Genomic DNA, 22,714 nt, shown 5'->3' with positions numbered 1-22,714 from the left:
GTTTGGAGTAAAGGGTACTCTTGCTATTATATTATGATTATTTTATATTTAAAAAGTCCCTTGGACTCTTTCTAACCTTCTATATTTTTTCTTTCTTTTCTGCATAGAGAGGAGTGATTTTTGGGCCATTTTTTAAGTTGAAAAAACTCATTTATTTAATTTCTTTTTTATTTATCTAAACAAGTTTTTCCATGTAAATATGTTTTTTTATATGTTTTTCGCTGTCATAAAAAATTGTATATTATTCGTCGTTTCGAGGTATCGTGGTTTGATTTCTCTATTGAAAAACATAAAGCATAGAAGAAGAAAAAATACAATTACAATACAAAAGATTAATGTGAAAAATTTAAAATTAAAGAAAAAATCACAACCGTTATCAAATGACAATTAGAATATTACGTGAAAATTATTACACCACATAAACTATAATCAACTATCTCAATATTACAACACTCTAACACAAGAGTATAAGAAAAAATATAAAAAGTCAAATACAAGCTTAAAATGCTTTTGGCTAGTACATCATGTAACGAAGAACTTGAAACCTCTATATAGTATTGAACTCCCTCTTCCTTTATAAAACTAAGCGATGCGTAACTTCTCTAACATGTGTAGTTTCAACCAACCCCAACAAACTCCACCTTAATTGAATATAATACATTATTTTTCATTTTCTTTACCGACAATTTTACTTGAAGGTAAATCACTTCAAGAATTTTTACAAGTCAAAAATAGGTTGAAAACTTATGGTGCAACTTCCATATTGGTAGGAAGCTTTTCTTCAACCATCAACGTAATCTCACAACACACTTTACATTAATGTCGATGTGTTAATCCGCAAGCAATAACTCGTCCTTTTCCATGACAGCGAAAAATGTCATGATGACACACTTCATAATTTTTAAAGAAGATTATCCTCTCTCAAAGTCAGGGTAACAGAGTCATTCTTTGACGCTATCCCATCAGGACACTTATACTTTATATGTCAAATATTTCTATATTTCCAACATCTCACACCTGTTTCATTGTTTTTCTTTAAATAATGCCTTCCTATAACAACCAACATTGAATTTGATAAAGTATTATTCTCACCCTTCAATCTTCTTCAAAAATAATTTTACTAACAACTTCTTCAAAACTCAAAGATTCATTCCTATATATCGAAACATGTTTAATATGCTCATAGGAAGATAGAAGAGATCATATGAGTCTCAAATCTTTATCTTCATCATCATTCTTGACTCCAATAGTTTCTAATTTAGAAACAATACCATTTAGAATAATTAAATGATCAGATACTTTCGTATGCTCATCTATACGCAAGCTATGGAACAACTTCTTCAACAACAACCCGTTTAATATACCCTTCAATTTTTTTTCAAAGCTTTTGGCTGACGACACACCAAAAACATTCGCAAGAATATTCTTATCCAAATACATGCATCTTATGCTTGAAGCCCTAAAATCTAATTCCTTCCACTTCTCGTTGTCCATGTTAGAAATGTTTCCTTTCAAAGCCTTATGTAATCCTAATTTTATAAAAAATAATTGAATTTTCCACAAGGAAAAATTGATTCTTCCATCAAATTTTCCTAATTCAATCTTCACTACACTTGAAAAACCTTACATTGCAGCCAAAATCTCTCCTGCAGCAAAATAAAATATTCTCAACCAACACAAAGTATTAAAATTATTTTTTGATGTGGAAGATCAGACAGAATTATAATTACAATGACAGAAAATACTAAAAAGATTTATATCCCACTTAACCAAGGCTCTTGCTACCACTGTTGGAAAAAAGCAAAGCCTAGAGAAAAAAATTGGAACACAATAACAACACAAGAGATTGACGTGCAAACTCCAAAGTAGGAGAAAAAACCACGATCGTTGTCAAATGACCATCAGAGAATAACAATGTTAAAATTGTTACAACACATAAGCTACCCTCAACCACCCAAGGTCCTAATACACCCGCACTCTCAAAAGTAAATATTTTACTATCATTCACACCACTCTAACATAAGAGTATAAGAGAAAATATTAAAAATTAAATACAAGTTTAAAATACTTTTGACTAGTACTATTGTAACAAAGAACTTGAATCCTTTATATAGCATTGGAATCCCTCTTCCTTTATAAAACTAAGCGATTTGGGATTTCTCAAACATGTATGTTTTCAACCAATCTCAACAATCTTCACCTTGATTGAAAATAACATGTATCAAAACACTTGAATTTTCCACAAGAAAAAACTGATTCTTCCATCAAATTTCTCTTATTCAATCTTCACTGCACTTGAAAAACCTTACATTGCAGCCAAAATCTCTATTGCATTAAAACAAAAATATTCTCAACCAACACATAGTATAAAAACTCTTTTCTGATGTGGAAGATCAGACAGAACTGCAACCACATAACATACTAATCAAATTCAAATTTATATCCCACCTAACCAAGACTCTTGATCACTGTTGGTAAAAACAAAGCATAGAGAAAAAAGAGAAACACAATAACAACATAAGAGATTGACGTGAAAACTACAAAATACGATAATAAACCACAATCGTTATCAAATGACAACGAGAGAATAACACAATGTAAAAATTAGTACAATACATAGACTACCCTCAACCACCCTTAGATTCAAATACACCCGCACTCTCCAAAAAAAAAAAGGTAACTATCCATCACAACACTCTAACTCTTCTCTAACACAAGAGTATAAGAGAAAATATAAAAAGTCAACTACAAGCTTAAAGTGCTTTTGACTATCACATCTTGCGAAGAACTCGAATCCTTTATATAGCCTTGGACTCCCTCTTCCTTTACAAAAACTAAGCGATGTGAGACTTCTTTAACATGTATATTTTCAACCAACTCCAACATTCTCTCGTTTATTGTATACACGTGTGAGTTCGAAGTCTCGTGTTGTTTGTAAAATTGGCGGTTGAACACTTATGAAGGAGAGGACCAATAAATCAAATATCTTAAGGTTTTGGATGAATAAATGGTCTCTCTCTCTCTCTCTCTCTCTCTCTCTCTCTCTCTCTCTCTCTCTCTCTCTCTCTCTCTCTCTCTCTCTCTCTCTCTCTCTCTCTCTCTCTCTCTCTCTCTCTCTCTCTCTCTCTCTCTCTCAAACTAATTTGGATGCTCCTCTCGTAAATTGAATGTGGTATTAAAATCAATAATTTGAATAAGAGATTAACTTCTTATATCGAAAGTCTTCATGACAAGGTAGTGGTCAGACTACGTGTCCTACTGATGTTTATTTGACGTGGTCATTTGAATACTAAAATTTTTATGTAAATACATCATTTTTTTAAAAAGTTTTAGGGATGTTAATTAGATTTATCATTTATCCAATTTTTGATGTATTCCATAAATTTATATATAAAAGGGCGTCACTTCTAAGTTTTCATCATGCTATTATTTTATAACACCAATTATTTACAACCCTTCTCCCATCTTCTCTATTATGGTCAACCCACATTTTCTTGCAATACCATTCCCAATTCTAGGACACATAAACCCTCTTATGCAATTCTCTCATATTTTAGCCAAACATGGTTGCAAAATCACTTTCTTAACTTCAGATGAGAATTACAACAAAATGAAAACTACTTCAATTGTTTGTGAGGAAGGGAAACACATGAAATCACAAATTAACCTTGTGTCTCTTCCAGATGGTGTGAGTCCTCAAGATGATAGAAAAGATGTGGGCAAAGTTATATTGTCCACAAGAATCACTATGAGTTCCATGCTTCCACAACTCATAGAAGATATTAATGGTCTTGATAGTGATAACAAGATTTCTTGTATAATTGTCACTAAAAATATGGGATGGGCTTTGGAAATTGCATGCAAATTGGGAATTAAAGGAGCTCTTTTCTGGCCAGCTTCAGCAACTTCATTGGTCTCTTTTGATTCCATGGAGAGGCTTGTTGATGAAGGAATTATTGATTCTCAAACTGGTAAAAAAAATGTTTTTATTCTTTTATATGTTTTTATTCTTCCACCATTAACAAAAGTATCAGAAACAATTCTAGCCATGGACTCCATTTGGTCCACAACCTTCAATTATATGTACTCTTCTTGTCTCATTCAATTATACGTTGCATAGTATCTAAATAATATATTTAAGATTTTCAAATCTTATACGAATCAACTATTATTATAAAATGTAAATTTAATGTATATTAATTATCTTTTTTTAAAATTTATTTAAATTTAATTTACATAAGTATCAAATCAAAATGACATCATCAATGTTTAAAAAATGACGTCAAAATTTTATATATATATATATATATATGAGAATGAATCTGAATCATGTTTTTTTTTCCTCTTCTCTCTAATTTATTTTAATAGAGAAAAGAGAAAAAAGAATGACACATACGTATACTATATGAGAATGTCATTTTTATTTGAGAATATGAGAATGAATCTGAATCATTAAATTTTAAAATAAATGATGGAGATTATGTGACATTATTTTTGTCTCTCTCCTCCCAAATTTATTTTAATAATAGAGACGAGAGAAAAAATAATTACGCACAATCTCTACCGTTTATTTTAAAATCTAATGATTCAAATTCATTTTCATGTTCTCATATAAAAATGATATTCTCATAGGATACGTCCTATATATGAGGACATATATTATAAGAATGTCATTTTTATGTGAGAATAAATTTGAACCATTAGATTTTAAAATAAATGATGGAGATTACGTGACATTCTTTTTCTTTCTCCCCTCTCATTTATTTTAATAATGGAGAGAAAAAAAGAATGACACATGATCTTCACCATTTATTTTAAAATTTTGTGGTTGAGATTCATTCTCATGTTCTCACGTAAAAATGACACTCTCATAATATACGTCTTTTATACATACAAATAATTTTAAAATTGTTATTTATTAAATTTGGTTCATTTTTAAAATCTTATAAATATCTAGATGTTGATAATATTTATATACACATATAAATATTTTTTTGGGAAATCTAGTGGGGGCATATGTTTCCCTAGAGTTGTAAATAAGTCAATATGTATAGGATTCGAATTCCTTATCTTTACGCACAATCTAAAAAATAGGCCAAAAACAAAAATTTATAATTTACTTTTTTTTAATGATCAATATCCAACCATTTAAATATGAAATAGTTAGAAAACATTTTTGTCGACATAAGTAGACAAAGTTGTTTTAAGATTATTGAAGCTATGTGTAGGTTATATGCAATTTTAATCATTGAAAAACAATTGGAGCTACTAGTTAACACCTTAACAATATTTTACAAGACATTATTAACCATAATTTAAATGTGACAAATGTTACATTTTGTGCCATAAGATATAGATATTTGTTAATTAATTGCATTTTGGAATTTCAGGTCTTCCAAGAAAACAAGAGATTCAACTTTCCACAAACTTGCCTATGATGGAAGCAGCAGCCATGCCATGGTATAACTTAACTAGTTCCTTCTTCTTCCTTCATATGATGAAAGAAATGCAAAATATGAATTTAGGAGAATGGTGGCTTTGTAACACTAGTATGGATCTTGAGGCTCAAGCACTTTCCTTATCACCAAGATTTCTACCAATTGGCCCATTGATGGGAAATGAGCTTAACAATATTGGTTCTTTGTGGCAAGAAGATGAAACTTGCATAGAATGGTTAGATCAACATCCACCTAAATCAGTCATATATGTTTCATTTGGTAGTTTGATATCAATTGGGCCAAACCAATTCAAAGAGTTAGCTCTTGGGCTTGATCTTCTTGAAAGGCCTTTTCTTTGGGTTGTGAGGAAAGATAAGGCACATAAGGATAATGGTCTAGAATATGAGTACCCTAATGAGTTCAAAGGAAATCAAGGTAAAATTGTGGGTTGGTCACCACAAAAGAAGATTTTGGGACATTCTTCAATAGCATGTTTTATTACACATTGTGGTTGGAATTCAACAATTGAAAGTGTGTGTAATGGGGTGCCTTTGTTGTGTTGGCCATTTTATAGTGATCAACTTATGAACAAGACATATATTTGTGATGTATGGAAAGTTGGATTGGGATTTAAAAAAGATGAAGATGGATTGATAACAAAGGGAGAGATAAAGAAGAAGGTGGAGGAATTACTTGAAGATGAAGAAATTAAAGAAAGATCTTTGAAGTTAATGGAAATGGTGGTGAAGAACAAAGAAGAAGGGGGTAAGAATTTAAACAAATTTATCAATTGGGCCAAGGAATAGGAATACTCACACTTGTTGTTACTTCCAATGAAATACTAAATTTGAGCACAAACTTGAAAAACTAATTTGAAGTTCCACTTCTATTACTTCAATCACTTTATTCGAATATAAATCACTCGAGCTATGAATCTCCATCACAATAATAGTTATGCATTTTTCATAGGGATGAAAATATGTCAAGTCGTCGATAGAAATATATGACTTAATCTACATAAAGTTTGGTTCGACCTGATTTGTTTAGTAAATATACTTTTTTTATATAGTTTTTTTATTGTTCATGTTATTATAATATTATTATTAATCTAAACAATTTACTTATCCAAATTTTTACAATGTTGATTGGACTACAATAGTACTTCTAATTGTTGAAAAAGAATTACAAGTGTGAGTAATATGGGGAAATTTCACATTGGTTAGAAATGTGGAGACTTGAGTATTTATAAGTAGGAGAACCCACACACCTATAAACTTAAGGTTTTGGATGAGTATGTGATGTGTCTCTTACAATGGTGTGTTGTTCCTAAAGGTAGTCACCAAGTTGAAAATACTTCTCGTTTGATCCCCCTAAATTGCGCCATTGTTGAAGCGGTAGAGGGCAAGCAACAAAAGTTTTAGAAGTATTTATCCGAGAAATTATCGTCTCCACAAGGACTGGTTGAAAAGAATTGTCGTTCGACAGATTCTTAGTTCTTGAGTTCTTGTTAAATGGGTTTTAACGTAAAGTGCGGAAAAGTAAATTATAAACAGAAAATAAATACACTTTCGAGAAGAGAAACTAATCCGACACAAAAGTAAACTACTCGTCACAAACTTAAACCTATCACTCTGTTGCACTCAACTTACAATACTCGTCAAAATCACCACATATCCCTCACATCAATGTCCATTTCTGAAATACCGATGAGAATTCAACCATATTGCTCTTTCGACGATGTCTCAACCGGTCGAACAACACAGAGGCATTAAACTCCGATATTATGTGGATGTTAATCCCAAACCTATCTCTAGAATCTAAAGCTAACAGATATCCCCCTAATCAAGATTCATGAGCTATATGTCTATAACAACATAAATCCAAAGCATTTAAGCAAAAAGATCAAGGAAACACCGACAAAGATTTGTAAAGCAAACTTCATACAACAATAAAGTAAGAAATATACATAGGTTCAGAGAAAAATTACAAAAAAAAACCCAATAAATAGAAAATACATAGAGATAAGAGAAGAAGAATCACAAATCTCCTAGTTTGTCAACTTCGATTGATGAGCAATTCGACTCCAGATCATCAAAATGAAAGCTCCATTGTTGTGTTCAAGCTTTTTCTACTAAAAAATGGTTGTGATGGTGTTAGGACTCAAAAATACACAACCCATACAAAAAAAAACTGATTTTCCCCTATTTATTGAATTCCAAAGTCGTAGGGAACGCTTCGCGTGGTCTGTGCTGTCATGAAAAAAATCAGCACTAGTGTTTTTGCCATAACTTGAGAACCGTAACTCCGATTTGGGCCCGGTTCAAAGCGTTCGAAAGCTTATTCAATTTCCTATCTAACATATCTGGTACAACATAACTCGCCAAGTCCGGATCTAGCAACAACATCATTAAACCATTCAGCCAGTGGTTTAAATAAATCAAATATTTTTTGCGAATGGTTCACGGATTTTTTGGGCATCTGTTCCCGTAAAAAAACAAGAATGTTAGTTGTTGTTGGATCCTAGATAAACCTTTTAAATTCAACTATTTGTAAGTAAACCGTTTAAATTAAAAAACAACCACGCCGTCCCAAATATGTCGAGCAGCATGATCATGATAGTATATCGATACGGACGTTTCTGAAGGCCCTTTCGGGTAAGTGCATCTTGTGTGTCCTGAGCATCATCATGAGCATCATCGTTGTGCTCATGGTGAACCTCGGGTACCTCATCCTCGTCATATACCTCTTCCTCCTCCCGACTAACCTCACGAGAGGAAGACGCCCGAGACTGCTGACTCCTCGGTGCAGATGAGGATCCTATAGGTGCCTCATCCATTTGGACTTGGACTCAGACTCGACCTCGTCCCCGAGTCACGACTTGTTGTGCAGCTCTCTAGCGCCGAGCCGAGGCTGTGTGGGTTGACCTCCCCTGTCTAAGTCAATCGGTCGGTGCCTGGTTGTCAACCATTTTCCTGAAAACAAAGCCACTAGTAAGAGTATGAAACAAATTTGAAAATTAAAAAAAACAACTCAGAGGATATTTCGCAAGTGCATATTTGAAACTAGTTTAGGGGGATTTCAAATATGCACTTCCGAAATAACATACGCACAACCATTGTTGTTCAACTTCCATTTCTTGCCCCAACTCATCCAAAATCTAATTTTTTTTTAATCTAAACACTAACATTGAACATCACCAACATCAACCTACACATTTATCTAAATTCTAACAACCCTAAACATCTCCAAAATAATTATGAGCTAGAGATAGAAAGTATAGAAAACTCACTTTGGCACTTTGAGTAGAACTTGAAATTGACTTTGAGATTATAGGAGTGCTTGAATGGAACTTATAGAGTATGATTGCTTGAATTTAACTTGATAAAATTTCACGTTTGTAAACAATTGGGTGACTGTTTGCATTTTATGAAATAACCCAAACTATTTCAGATATGTATATCTGAATTAATTTTTTTTAAAAGGGTGACTTTATATGTACATATGCGATTTGAAAAAAATTCGCATATGCATATCCGAATTAAATGAGTATTTTGGAATTTTCACCACAAATATGTGAGAAGGTATACGAGTGCAGTAAGAATTTCTGAACTTTCATTCCAAACTCCACCTGGATTGAATTGGCCCAGAGTTGGCCCATTTTACATCAAATCAATACACATAATTCCATATGATTAAAAAAAGTCTTTCTTAACAAAATTAAATTAAATTAAAAAAAAAAAAAACCTTCTTTTCCTTACTTCCCTTACCTTACCTCCCATTTTCGTTTTCGTTAGACCAGTTAACAGATATCTCCCCAATCGTGAATCATGATCTAGGGTTTACATCAATAACCTCCTACTTCCAGATCTCTATAATCCATACTCCCATAAATCAACGGTGATTTATTCATATCTCTCTCTTTCTTCTCAATTATCATATTGATTTCGTTTTTTTTTGTGTTAATTTTCTTTTAGAATATTGAAATTTTTCAACGATGTTGTTCTGTGGTTAATTGAATATATGTGTGTATTCTGATCTGAATCGTGTTAAATTGAAACATATAGAAGATGTTTTTGTTTTGATTATTTTATTTGAAATGATTTTCTCTGCAGTGTATTGATGGATTTGAGTGAAGTGTTTTATTGTTATTTGTGTTTTTCAGTTTTGATGTCTGATCTGAACTGTGTGTTGATGAAAATTTAGTAGAAAAAATCGTTTTTTTTTACCCAAATCATGATTTTGTATTCATTCTGTTATGTTGTATACACTGCTGTAAGCCCTTATATTAGTTTTTTATTGTCTAATTTGTTGCAAAAGTTGTGCGGAATTAACTACTATCTGGAGAGGGGGTTGACCTGCAAGGTTAACACTCCAAAGTTTAAGTTTGTGAGAGAGTGAAAAGTGAAGTTTGAATGGAAAAAAGGATTTGAATACCTGTGCAGTGGTGCGTTTTACTCTTTTAGCGGGAATGATTGATAAATGTGTGTGGAATGGCATGTGATGCGGTAAGCCGTTGGATTGATTTGGGAGATTAGCATGATATTCTTGTGAAAGATATTCTGTGACACGGGGGGAAAGGGTCTACATGTCCCTTGTGTGGTAACTTGCTTCTTCATAATTGGGTCTTGGGTGTTGTGGACGGCCCGGAACACTACACAAATTAGCACACCCTGTATGCTAAAGGATCTGAGTCTTTTAAAAACTTGAATTGCAGGGAAACAAGTTAGTTTTATAATTTATATGCTGGATTGCTAAAGATTGGGTAGTGTACTTCTGGTTGTCTTTTTGCAGCGAATGCTCTAAATTCCGGCTCCAGATTCCTGTCCATTGTGTCTTGCATTAACAAGAATGTTAAGTGGAGTGAGGATTGCCTAATGCAGATGATATAGGAAAGCATAATGTTTCAGTCCTTAGTTTGAAAAAAACAGATTATCATAATGTCATTATCTTTGGCGATATGAGATTCTTTCCTTCACCATTAGTTATAAGGTTGGCCTGGAGAGTACTTGTATCAGTTAAATACTTAAATACTCTGTAGTTATCTTACCTCTTTTGATATAGCAAAGATTTTAAGAGATCTTTTTGTATTTTGTTAATTGTTTGTGTGCACGCTCAACGCCATTTAACCAGGATCTTATTTTGATTCCTTTGTGCCCTTTATGTTTCCCTTCTTCTCCTTTGTAATGATGATAGGCACTGGACTTATCTTGTGATTGAATTTGAATTTCATGAATAACCCCCCAAGATTCACCAAGTTTTTGAATTTTCAGAATAAAAACTGTATTTTGTTGGTGGATGTTTAGCATATGTACTTGATTGTGTGGTAAAATGTCTGCATACTGCTGTTCATTAATCATTGCTTGTTTTGTTGATGCAAGTATTATGTTTGCCTAGAGAAGTGTTTATGTCTTAGTCTTACCAGTCGACAGCATGTCAAAAAATTTCCATATTTCTATTGCATTCTCTTGGAATTTTTCAAATGTTCACATTTTTAATTCTTCATTGCAGTGTATGATCAATTGATTGAAACTCGGGATCATCAATGGAATCCGAAGAAGTTCTGAAGGCTGTTTTCCCTTTACTGGAAGGTGTTGATCTCGCTTCTTGTATGTCTGTCTGTAAGCAGTGGAAAGACTTAGCTAAAGACGATTTCTTTTGGAAATGTCAGTGTGCCAAGAGATGGCCGTCAATCTGCAAGCAACCCAACCCTCCTACTGAAACCTACTACAAGTTATACAAAACCTTCCATAAACGCCAGCATCGCAAAACTCTTCTCCCTCCGAGAATTTCCTTTGATGATCTAGACTTTTTCATCGACATTTGGGCTGAAAACAACCTTCTCTTCTCAGAAGTCGTGTCCGGCTCTGTCCTGCAGTCGGGTTTCAAAAGTCCACCATCTGGAGTTTGCGATCTGCTCAAGTTTCACCTCGAGGGTTCTGAATACAAGATGACTTTTCCGGTGGAACCTCGGTTTACTATCCCTTCTGGCCAAAATCAGAATGTCAGTGTCTCTGTGATGGTTGGACGGAACGATACAAACAAGGTTGCATGCGTCATAAATAAGTCCATGTTCGATTATATTGACCGGTCATCATATAGAGCCTTGGCATTTGATTACCTAGAAATATCCCCTGGCTACCCGTTTTTGTCGGGCATCCGGGCATGGATCTCTTTACTATTCATGGAAGATGTAAAGGAAGATCTTATGGATGTATTTGGGATCCAAATGGATTTCTGTGATGTGGCAAATTCTAAGGAAGAAGTCTTGTGGCTGTTGGACATGCTAGATTGGAAGTGAATGTTAAAAGTGTTATGTCACAGCAATGGTTCAAAATAATTGGATATTATGGTTTTATGTAAACTTGTTTTGTTGATATGTTGTTATTTTGTCATGGGTGCATACATTACAAGGTTTTGTCATCTTATTATCATCACAAATTTGTATAATTGGTGGTTGTTAATATCTTGAATGTTTGGGTATGTAAATTTTTTATAATTTCATGGTCATCAATAAATACTTTAATTTTTTTTGCATGTACTAATGAACAATTATGTATCTCATCATAGTTATGTATCTCATCATAGTTGTTGTTTCTGTAGCCCACCTTGTATAAGTATAAAGCTACCTTTGATTTGAGTTTTATTTTAATTCATTAAGGATGGTGTTTGTTTGAAGTTTCTCTCATTAATGAATTGCCGGTAGCTTGTTTGAAGTTTAGAAAATAAAAGCCCATGAAAAATGTAAAAGTTTCTATCATAAATTTTACATAAATATTCTATGTGAACACTCTTTGTACCAGGGGTGGACATAATGCATTCAACCAATCCTATTTGCCAGATTCATGTAAATCGAATGCATTCGGTCGGGTCAAATTTGGGTTCTTTCGGTTTAGTTCAGTTGGGCCAATACAACCCAATGAAAAACGAACCCGGCTGCAATTGGCTTGTTAGTTTTTAGTATTCTTTATATGGGGCTGAGTATTTTTTGAAGTCTGGTAAACATACTATTAGGTTAAGGAAATTTCTTAATGTATCCTATGGGTTACTAGCACGCCTTCTAAAAATACAATAATATCTCCAGATTTTAGAGAAGTATCCCCGGATGCAACCGAATGCAATGCAATCTTGAATTAGGCCCTAAGGCAATAGAAAAAAATATTACGGTGATACATCTTCGTATATATATTACAAAGATACATCTCCGGACGCTAATTATTTGAAAACGCGCCAGAACCCCTTCCCCTTCCTCACTTAAAAAAAAAAAACAACTCTAAACCTCTTCATTTCTCAAACTCTCTTGAACCACATTTAAGTAATCAAGCAACTTCGAGCAACTTCAAAACTTCCTACATCAACATCAAGTCCAATCAACCAACTTCAAACAACTATTTGTATGTTATCGATTTTTGTAAATTTTATTGAGTTTTTGTATAAATTTGTAGAGATTGATGATTAGGTTATGAAATAGATAGTTTATATATGTTAGATAGCTTATACATAATGAGAAACAAGTTTGATAGGTAGCTTTGTTGATCAATAAATTATTTTTTATGATATAGGGGACTGCATTCCGCTATTGACATTGGTGAGAGTTGTAGAAAATTCCAGAGATGCATTTTCGGAATTTCGCAATGTTTGGAAACCTAGAACTCAGAGATGCATATCCGTAGTATATTAGTTTGCAATTCTTTATGCCTTTTTTTGGATTGAGATACTTGTGGTGTGGTTTACTTTAGGAATTATGGCTGAGAGACAAGAATGATTGAGAGACGACATGATTGCACAACATGCATCTATTCGGAGGGAAAAGGATCAACCATCGCAGACTTCTGTTACCTCTAGTCCGATAGATGCGAAGGTGTCACCTTCTAGGGCTAATGTATCTCTGCCTTCTTTTTCCTCTTCTCATAAGAGACGAGTGTCCCCTCCTCATACATCCCCGCCTTCATCTTCCTGTAGATGACAGAGTTAACCTATTCAAGCACCTGAGGCAAGAGAGGTACCCGAGTCACCGAAGGTTAATCAGATGCTAGAGGCACTTGAGGCACCCCAGGCCCATGAGACAACATCTGCACCCGAGGCATCCCAGGCCCATGAGACAACATCGACACCTGAGTTACCCCAAGCCTAGGAGGTAGCAGAGATACCACTGGGGTTTGGAGGAGGCCCGTCGGACTTATCACTGCTACCTCTTTACCTGTACCATACTGCCAGATATATCTGGGACATAGAGGTAAAATTTAGTTTGATTCATTATTTTTAAGTTATGTTTGTTGTAATATTAAATTATATTGGTTGGATTCATCTTCTTACATTATGTTTCTTGTAATATTCTGCAAGACCGTGATCCGCTATAAATCATAAACCATGGGCGGAAGATCGGTGGCATGCATCAGCCTAATGAGCAGTGGTTTTAGGATGTTTTGCAACTATCTGAGATGCGAAACTTGTGCAAGAACGATTGTGTTATGGTTAACCATGGTATGTTTAATGTGTTTGTAGACAGATGACACATGTAGACATCATCATTTCATCTGCCACATGGTGAGATGTCTATTGTTGAAAGTATTTGTGGGTAAATATTTTCGGTATATATCGTATCCACATGGATTGGTTTAATATCACTGCCGTTCTATAGTTAGTTATTTTGAGTGAGAACACGTAGTTGAATTTGTTTTATGATTATAATGCTATCAAATCTAAACAATAATTTAAATGCGAATAATGAAAGTTTGTTAACGATTAAAGAGATATGTTGAGCTTTAGGGTTCATCAACCTATTCCTATACAATTTGTTAATTAAATCACAAATGAACACTCATTTGAATTACTATCTTCACTTATCCTCAATTATGATTCCATGTCTGCAAATCAAATTAGATAGACTTTTACCGGTATGAGATTCGATCTCTCCAAATATCAATATCGATAATAGTAATAAAGAACGATAATTATGAAGACTCAATCACAATTCCATCTCTGCAAATTGGGACTGAATCAATATAGTAACCTAGGGCAAAAGTTAGAATCCTTTCTTTCGATCAAAGACTCCACAATGATTTAAGATAAAAACAAGATTTCTTATTGATAATAAATTCAAACAATTGTTCATAGGAATTAATCAAAGTAATTGCATATTCATAGGTTAACTACTACCTTAAACTCAACACAATGGGGTTTAGCTCTCCATAGTCATGAAGAACACACAAGAATTCATGGAAGGATTCATCTTCATCAAGGGAATGTCTTCAATTGATGTTGAATTCTCCGTCGGAAGTTTGGTTCTGCTCTGGAATAGGATTGCTCTCTCAATTTCGTTCACCAAGGATTCCCTTCTTATGAGGGCTAGGGCTTCTATTTATAATAATTTAACTTTGTAACGCAGCCACCGCGCCTCGGTACGCAATGGCACGGCGCGAACCCAATGCAGAGAGTTTGGCGCGTCTCGCCCATTATTGGCGCGGCTCGCCCTTTAACTCTTCTTTCTTCTTTGTGATTCTTCCTCTATAGAGCTCTACGCCTGCGTGTTTCCTCGTCTTTGCCTCTTAGCTTCAATATTTGCACAAATAACACCCAAAGTGATGCAAGTTGTTCTAAGATTAGCATCGAACCCAAAAAGTTCAATTCTACAAAGAAATCCTTAAAAAGACACAAGATATGTTCACTTTTAGCTCAAAAGGTAGTTAATTTAAAAAATGAAAACACTACTAATTCACTCCTAACAAACTCTCCCTGATCGCGACTTTGCGTGTCTATTAGTCGGGATAACTGCAAGTGCACAGTCGTGTCATGTAGTTTTAAAAGATATCGAATCCACAGGGACTATAAATCGACCTACCGTTATCTAAAGTTACTATGTAAAGCTAAGGCTAATGATATTTGGGTTTTTTTATATATGGGGAAACTAAAATCTTAAGTCTAGGTAAAATATAATAACAAACGGATATCAGTATGTATTTCATCTAACTTAGGTGATCCGAAGTTCCATTGGCCAGATTCTAATTAAATCAAAGATCTTTACTAACTATGTTATTTAAAAGTCCTCCTCTCAAACTCTCGCTCTATTGATTCAGACTACGATCCTAACTCTTAATGTACGCTTTCGCCATTCCACCAGATTTAGAAACGCTTTTTGAAAACAACATAGTTAATAAAATGCTTGTTTTATGAAGTCGTTATCTACTTAAATCTCCTAATCTCAAACTCTCGCTCTGTTGACTCGGAACATGCTAATATCCCTAACGTACGCTTTCGCCATCCCGCGCGGGTTTAAAAACACTTTTTGAAAGTAAATAAGTTCAAATTATTTCTAATACGCTTTCGCCATCCTTAAAACTAATGTCCCATGTCTACTATCCAGTTAAAGATCTCAAACTTTCGCTCTATTGATTTTAACCTTTGACCGTCTTAAGCCCTCAAACTTTCGCTCTATTGGTTTTAAGACTTACTAATTAAATTAGACATACAAACCAAAAACAAGTGATATTTAATAAAACATAATTAAGCCAATTTATTTCGGATCCCACGGTTAACTTACTTTACATACCGACATCTAAATAAATTAGCCAGGCATATTAATATGGTTAAACATGCATAAATAGATTCGATTCATGATAATAGGCATATTAATTGGCATATAATATATCATGCAAATAAATAATATAAAGGCAGTAAATAATAAACCTGAATGAAATAAATATGAATCTTGCAGTACTCGAACCTCCGCCACAGGTTGGCTAGATTGTTCTTCAAATATTATTGGGCGTAAAATTAAAGGCAAGGAAAATAAAAACCAAATCTAACGTAAGGTTAGATCATTTAAAGATTCACAACAATTTCCGGTGTAGAAATTGTTGTGAGAAAATATGAACGAAAGTAGAAATAAAAGTTGGAATTAAAATTGCTGGAATGAAAGGAAAATAATACTGAACTAAAAACACTGGCTGGGACTAAGCATGGTCCAACCCCTTTTACGTGAATATCTGATTCTTTATATAATGCTCTTTGTGGTAACTGCTCGTTCTAGCTGGTCCCCTTTTTTCTCCTAAAATGTAGCACATTAATGACTCTGCAGAAGTACGTTGCGGCGTGTAATTCTCCAATTTCAAAACAGACTTGAGACGTGCGTCTCAAGTGGACCTAGTGGGAGGAGACGGGCGTCTCCTAAGGAGACGTGGCAGACGTGGCCCCCCTAAAATGGAGGAGACGGACGTCTCCATGTTTCACAAATATATAAGTGACTCACGTCACTATATATATATATATATATATATATATATATATATATATATATATATATATATATGCCACATTATATAAATATATATATATATATATATATAGATATATATATATATATATATATATATATATATATATATATATATATATATATGCCACATTATATAAATATATATATATATATATATAGATATATATATATATATATATATATATATATATATATATATATATATATATATCTATATATATATATATATATATTTATATAATGTGGCATATATATATATATATATATATATATATATATATATATATATATATATATATATATATATATATATATATATATATATATATATATATATATATATATATATATATATATAAATAAATGTGACGTGGGGCCCACGTTCTTATATATATAATATATATATATATATATATATATATATATATATATATATATATATATATATATATATATATATTATTTTCATTTCTTCATTCTTTGTGGTTTGAGCTTGCATCTTTGCACAATTGGGTCTTCTTTGCAACTCCTTTTCACTTCAGCACCCATTTTTCATCTTTTAGACACAATTAGTAGTCATTTTAGCTCCATTTCTTCTCCTTTTCACAAATAGTCCTTAAAACGAACATAAAACCTAAAACAATGAAAATACCAGCATAATACCAACATAAAACAACATAATTAAGATAAAATAGGGAAATAATATATGTAAATCAAGCCAAATATGTGATACATTTTCGTGTTATCAAATACCCCCACACTTAAACCATTTCTTGTCCTCAAGCAATCAACCACACGGTAAAAAGAAATAGTTAAGCTCGATTTGAAACAAGGGCATGACACGACTCCTAATTATATTTGTGTTAGGCAAATGTTACATCGATAGGTAATAGATATCAACACCAAGGATACCGTAACGACACAATGTTCAAAAACTCCCTCCTTATACAAACCAATTCGAATTATGCCATTATAACTCAACCTATATCTCTCGTTTTTCCTTTCACTCTTTTCATTCAAGCGCAATCACATTAAGCCCGTTATCCGTACACGCACATAGTATGGAAATCGGTTAGCGACTATGATCCTTTTCTTTTCTTTAGCACGGGGTTCTGGTTTTTTAAATGGTGAATGTGGGCCGTCCTTTCGGGCCATACCCCTCCGTGGTGTGGGATACGTGAACTGACTCTTTTTTTTGTCGATCGGACGCTTTCGCGTCACTTTTTGAAAAAGTTTACAGAGTCGCCACCGACCTTTTATTTTATCCAATGAAGGAAAGGTTTATAAAAGACACAGAAAAAAGACCTTTGAGAGATTCTGGGTAAGGGGGTAGGTTATACAAAGGGAAGGTGTTAGCACCCTTTGTATCCATGGTTATCCATGGGCTCTTTAGTTTGCTTAGCTCATTTGCTTTACTTTTCAATTGATTCGGAATGCTTTACCTGTGTTTTTGAAATACCTTTGCAAATAGAATTTGTAATGATCCTTGTGCGGATATATACAAATGCTTTTTTATCTTTCGAAAGATGTTTTGAAAAGATCGTTAATTTTGTAATGATCCGTGTTTGGATGTATACAAAATATTGTCTTTTGGAAAATTTGTTTTGAAAAACAACAGTGTATGAGAATTTTGTTTGTTTTGATTTTGAGCAAGCAAACTAGGAGGTCTACCCTGAGTTAGGAGGTCTTTATCCTTGTTCCCTTTAAAAATCTATCCATTCGTCGGATATAAACAAAAGGTTCGATTTTGTACTCGAAACAGTAGAAATGTAACTTTGATTTTGAAAAGAGTGAAAAGGGGTTACCCTAGGAGGTGCAAATGTGATTGTGATTGAATTCAGATATTTATCTTTGAAGTTAGTGATCTAACGATTCAGTTTTATCTTTGACATACACGCAGTTTATAGGTGTGCTGGAAATTAAAATGCGGAAATGTAAAGTGCAGAAAGTAAATCTACGCTATTACATCGATTGTGCGGGAAATGTAAACTAGCCTATTTACATGAATTTGACATCCTATACATTTATCTAGGAATTTTAAATTGCAAGAAATAAAAGGCATATTTTTGTATTTTTGTGATTTATTTTAAATATAATTAATGCATTATTAATTAATTTAAAATAAAGAAAAGATGGAAATATGATTAAACCTAGAAATCAAGTTTAAAATATGTACAAAATGTTTGTTAATTGATTTTAGAACAAAACTAATTTTTTTGGAATTTTTGAAATTTGTTTTTTGGATATTTTAAGTTAATTAAAACATAATTATGCAAATAATTATACAAATAATTAAAACTCAAAGATAAAATTATTCAAAATATGTACAAAATTAGTTTATAATATATAAACAATATTTTATATAAAGAACAATTTTTTTTGGGATTTTTTGATTGGTTAGAATAATTAAAAAGCAAATATATAAATATATACTAATTAATTATGCAAAATATTGAAATTTTGAAGAAAAATAAAATATTTTTATTTCAGAAAATAATATATTATTTTAGAAGTCTAAAAATATTTTTTGTGTATTTTTTGGATTTTTAAAACTATTTTTAATTAATTTATCAAAGAAATTAAAATAAAATAGAAAATAAAATAGAAATAAAAGGGATACTTATCAGATGTGATGGGATTGAGGTTCCATGATATGCACGCGTAATCTGGTGCGTTGGATTGGCTTGGAGATTGATCTAAGGGTTCAGATCATGAGGGAGCATGATACACGTGCATTGACCAACCATGTGGGATCATAAAGACTTTGGATAAGTCAGGCTGGCCCCACTATGCGTGCGTGGACGAATCAAAATAAGGGAGGGGGCGCTGAAAATTGACCAGCCAATCAGGGATGCACGCGTGGAAGTCAATAGGTCTCGGTTACTATTCATCATCTTCTTCACAGCTATGGCAACGGTTTTTTAGGGCTTTTGGCAACGCTTTTGATGTCCGATTTCCTCCTTCTTTAAACCTGCATAAACACGAAAATAAATGGTTGCAAACAACCCAGATAGCCTAATTAAGACCCTCTGAATTCATTAGTGGCATTAGTTTTTGCTAAAAGTCCATGGAAGATGTAACTCGAAGCTTCTCAAGTTTAAACACCCAACAATGGTGGAAGGTGTTAGAGGAGCGGTTCCTTGCATGAGCTACATTGAATCCACTCTAAATGATGTCAGGAACTCAAATCAAAGGTTAGATTATGTTATTACACGTGAAAATTTGGAAAACGAAAGTTATGAAGTTATGAACATGAAGATGATGATACACGTATTTAAAGCATCATGGGACTTGTTTAGTGCATCAATCTTACTCTATATGACCTCAAAGGATGATTTGAATGATTGTTTTGTATTGATATTGATTGGAAATATGAAAATGAAAATTACATAGTTTGGAAATTTTTTGTGAGAATTATGATGTTTCTATGCTATGCTTGGGCTATTATTTCGTTCTCTCTTTGGCTCCCCTTGTTTGTGAAATATCCTTGCCTATTTATAAGCCATGAGGTGCTTAAAATTGAAGCTAAAAGCATTGATTGCTTTTGTTGAATTTTTGACTTTTTTGGCTTGGAACTCAAGCAACCTTGGCTTGCTCTTCACACTTCTTCCCTTGCAGCCTCCTTGCTGCATAATTAAGTGATTATTTGATGAGTCATGCTTGGAAAATAAGCTACCCATTATTCTTCCATTTTCCTTTTTAAATTTAATCTTATATGTGATAAAATTAAATCAAAAATGGATAAAAAAGATGTGGGCTTTGTCTTGGTCGTGGGAGGCCCATAGTAACATGGCAAAGATGTTTGGACCATAAAAACTTGGACTCATTTGGAAAAAAAACATTTTTGAGCAATGTTGATTTCATGCATTTTCCCAAAATTTAGCCAACTTCAACAAGGTGTAAATCCTTCAATTTTTGTCATATGAAGGAGATCTTGCACTTTTTGGAAACCTCAAAGAGTCCTCTAACCAATGTCTTTGGTCTCATATCAAAATGATTTTTGGTTCTCCTTGTGTGTCCATTTGAAAAAAGTGTCTTTTTGTTGACTTTGAAAATGACCTGTAATGTCTTTGGCCATATTTTTCAAATGGTGAATGCTATGACCATGGGATCAATTGCATTTGAAAGATAATTGAATTTCCTTCAAAATGAGCTTTGGTTGACATTTTTTGGATGAAGGATGAGAGAGTTATGATCAGTCAAAGTTGAGTTGACTTTTCAGGCAAAAACCCTAATTTTGAATCTTAGGGTTTTGTTGATTTTTGATCTTTCCTTGATGAATTATGATCATCCAATGATCAAATGTTGAATCCTTTGACAAAATATGGACTTTGACAAAAAATTTCATTTTTGACTGTCAGTTGACTTTTTTGGTCAAACGGGTCGTCTGTTGACTGTTTGAGCTGCTGACGGTGCGTCTGAGTGAATTGAAGTTTGAAAATTTGTATGATGGTACTTTGAGATGTATGGATGTATATGAAATCCATTTGAGCTCTCAAAAACTTGTTGCTCCTGTTAAAACAAGAAAAACCCTGATTAGGGACTGTCTGTATAGGAGGCAGTTAAGCGTACCTGATTTTTGTGCAGTGCTGAGTTTCTGCTAATCATGTGATATTCAGAAGACTTCTAACACAAAAATCTTGGAAATTTGAATTGTGAATGATTGATTTGATTGATTGTACAAATCACTGTGAATTGTACTGTCTGCAGTTTGTCTGTCAACCGACTGTTCGTGTACTGAAGCAGCAGTTAAAGTGAAAAAATCAACTGTCAAAGTTAATTTTCTTTTTTGTTGTTATTTTTGTTTTTGTTATATGTGAAGCATGAAAAATTTATTTACATGACTTGTTAGAAAACAGAAACATAATAACAGATATTTACAGTATGCGGGTAAAATTACCGATAATAACCTGAAAATTGTTAAATGCACAGAAATAGAAATATTTGACTGGCAGAAACACACAAAATATTATCTTAGCAATATTATGACAAATAGTACAACATTTAATACTGACAGTATAAATATTACATACTATTGAACAGTACGACGAATAGACGGTACGTTTAAGAAAATAAGAAACACGGCAAACTTTAAAAATGACGGTTGATGAACCATGCTATGATCAATAACATGTAGATGATTGGGAGCATAACCATTGCAGGTCCACACTCCTCAGGACTATGCAGGCAGAAGAAAGTCATGATCACCGTAGCAATGGTGATGACTGTAAGAAACAGTGTCTCTATCCACTTTGCCATTCTTGTCAGGGAAGAAGAGAAAATAGATATGAGGTAGGAATTTGAAAGATGAATTGGAATTTGATGTGAGATTTTATGAAAGAAAATGAGAGGTATTTATAGAATGGAAAGATGATAGAGACGTTGGGGAATGATGTGATTCCGTACAAAAGGAAATTTGAGTGGAAGTGAGATTTGAAAGAAAGTGTATGATATTGTTGGGAAAAGAGAGATGTGTAGAATAAAGTTGAGATTTGAATTGGAAAGAAGAGATTTGAAAAGATTTTGAAAATAATGGAATATAGTACAAAAGTTAGTGGGAAACCAAAAACAATTGTTACCAGTATAGTGTGAGTTTCCTGCTTTTGCGCCTGCAAAAAAGATTTAACCCTGCATGAACTGTGTTAGTACTATTTATCTGTAAAATAAATAAATAGTATTTGTGGTGTAATGAACAGCATTTGGCGTTTGCGTAAGAATAAATTCCACTGTAGGCCAAGTTACTGTGTAAGAGAAATTTTGAAATTTAAGTACTTCATATGCTAGGATATTTGAAATAAAAATCCATGATTATATGAAACTCTTAATTTTCAGATTGGAGTTTTCTTGAAAAAAGATGTGGGCAAATTTTGGGGTATAACAGTTGCCCCTATTCAATCTTCTTAAACCTGAAGAGATTGTCTGAAATCTGAGGGTAGAAGATGATTGAATAAATAGATGCCCTGAAAATTTGCACTTACCTTGATCAGCAGAGATGTTGGAAGTT

General features: G+C 33.1%; 2 protein-coding genes across 2 annotated transcripts; both read left to right on the top strand.

The window, feature by feature from the left end:
* Window positions 1–3,414: 3,414 nt before the first annotated feature.
* Window positions 3,415–7,146, top strand: LOC131608873 (UDP-glycosyltransferase 83A1-like). Its single transcript, XM_058880455.1, has 2 exons — window positions 3,415–3,971; window positions 5,391–7,146. The coding sequence occupies exons 1-2, from the start codon at window positions 3,476–3,478 to the stop codon at window positions 6,242–6,244; spliced, it is 1,350 nt and encodes a 449-aa protein (XP_058736438.1). The 5' UTR covers window positions 3,415–3,475; the 3' UTR covers window positions 6,245–7,146.
* A 2,026-nt stretch (window positions 7,147–9,172) lies between these two features.
* LOC131608871 (F-box protein At5g39250) lies at window positions 9,173–11,968 on the top strand. The gene is made up of 2 exons (XM_058880454.1): window positions 9,173–9,335; window positions 10,947–11,968. The coding sequence occupies exon 2, from the start codon at window positions 10,981–10,983 to the stop codon at window positions 11,734–11,736; it is 756 nt and encodes a 251-aa protein (XP_058736437.1). The 5' UTR covers window positions 9,173–9,335; window positions 10,947–10,980; the 3' UTR covers window positions 11,737–11,968.
* Window positions 11,969–22,714: the final 10,746 nt, after the last annotated feature.

Source organism: Vicia villosa, linkage group LG6 (assembly GCF_029867415.1).
Source record: "Vicia villosa cultivar HV-30 ecotype Madison, WI linkage group LG6, Vvil1.0, whole genome shotgun sequence".
Classification (NCBI taxonomy): domain Eukaryota; kingdom Viridiplantae; phylum Streptophyta; class Magnoliopsida; order Fabales; family Fabaceae; genus Vicia; species Vicia villosa.
Note: the sequence above shows the minus strand (reverse complement) of the source record. Positions and strands in the feature narration are given on the sequence as shown.

Bases quoted from the DNA above. Each gene is read 5' to 3' on its own strand.
- LOC131608873 (XM_058880455.1), top strand. From the start codon at position 3,476: ATGGTCAACCCACATTTTCTTGCAATACCATTCCCAATTCTAGGACAC. The intron at 3,972-5,390 runs GTAAAAAAAATG...TTGGAATTTCAG, and splicing joins AATTATTGATTCTCAAACTG to GTCTTCCAAGAAAACAAGAG.
- LOC131608871 (XM_058880454.1), top strand. From the start codon at position 10,981: ATGGAATCCGAAGAAGTTCTGAAGGCTGTTTTCCCTTTACTGGAAGGT.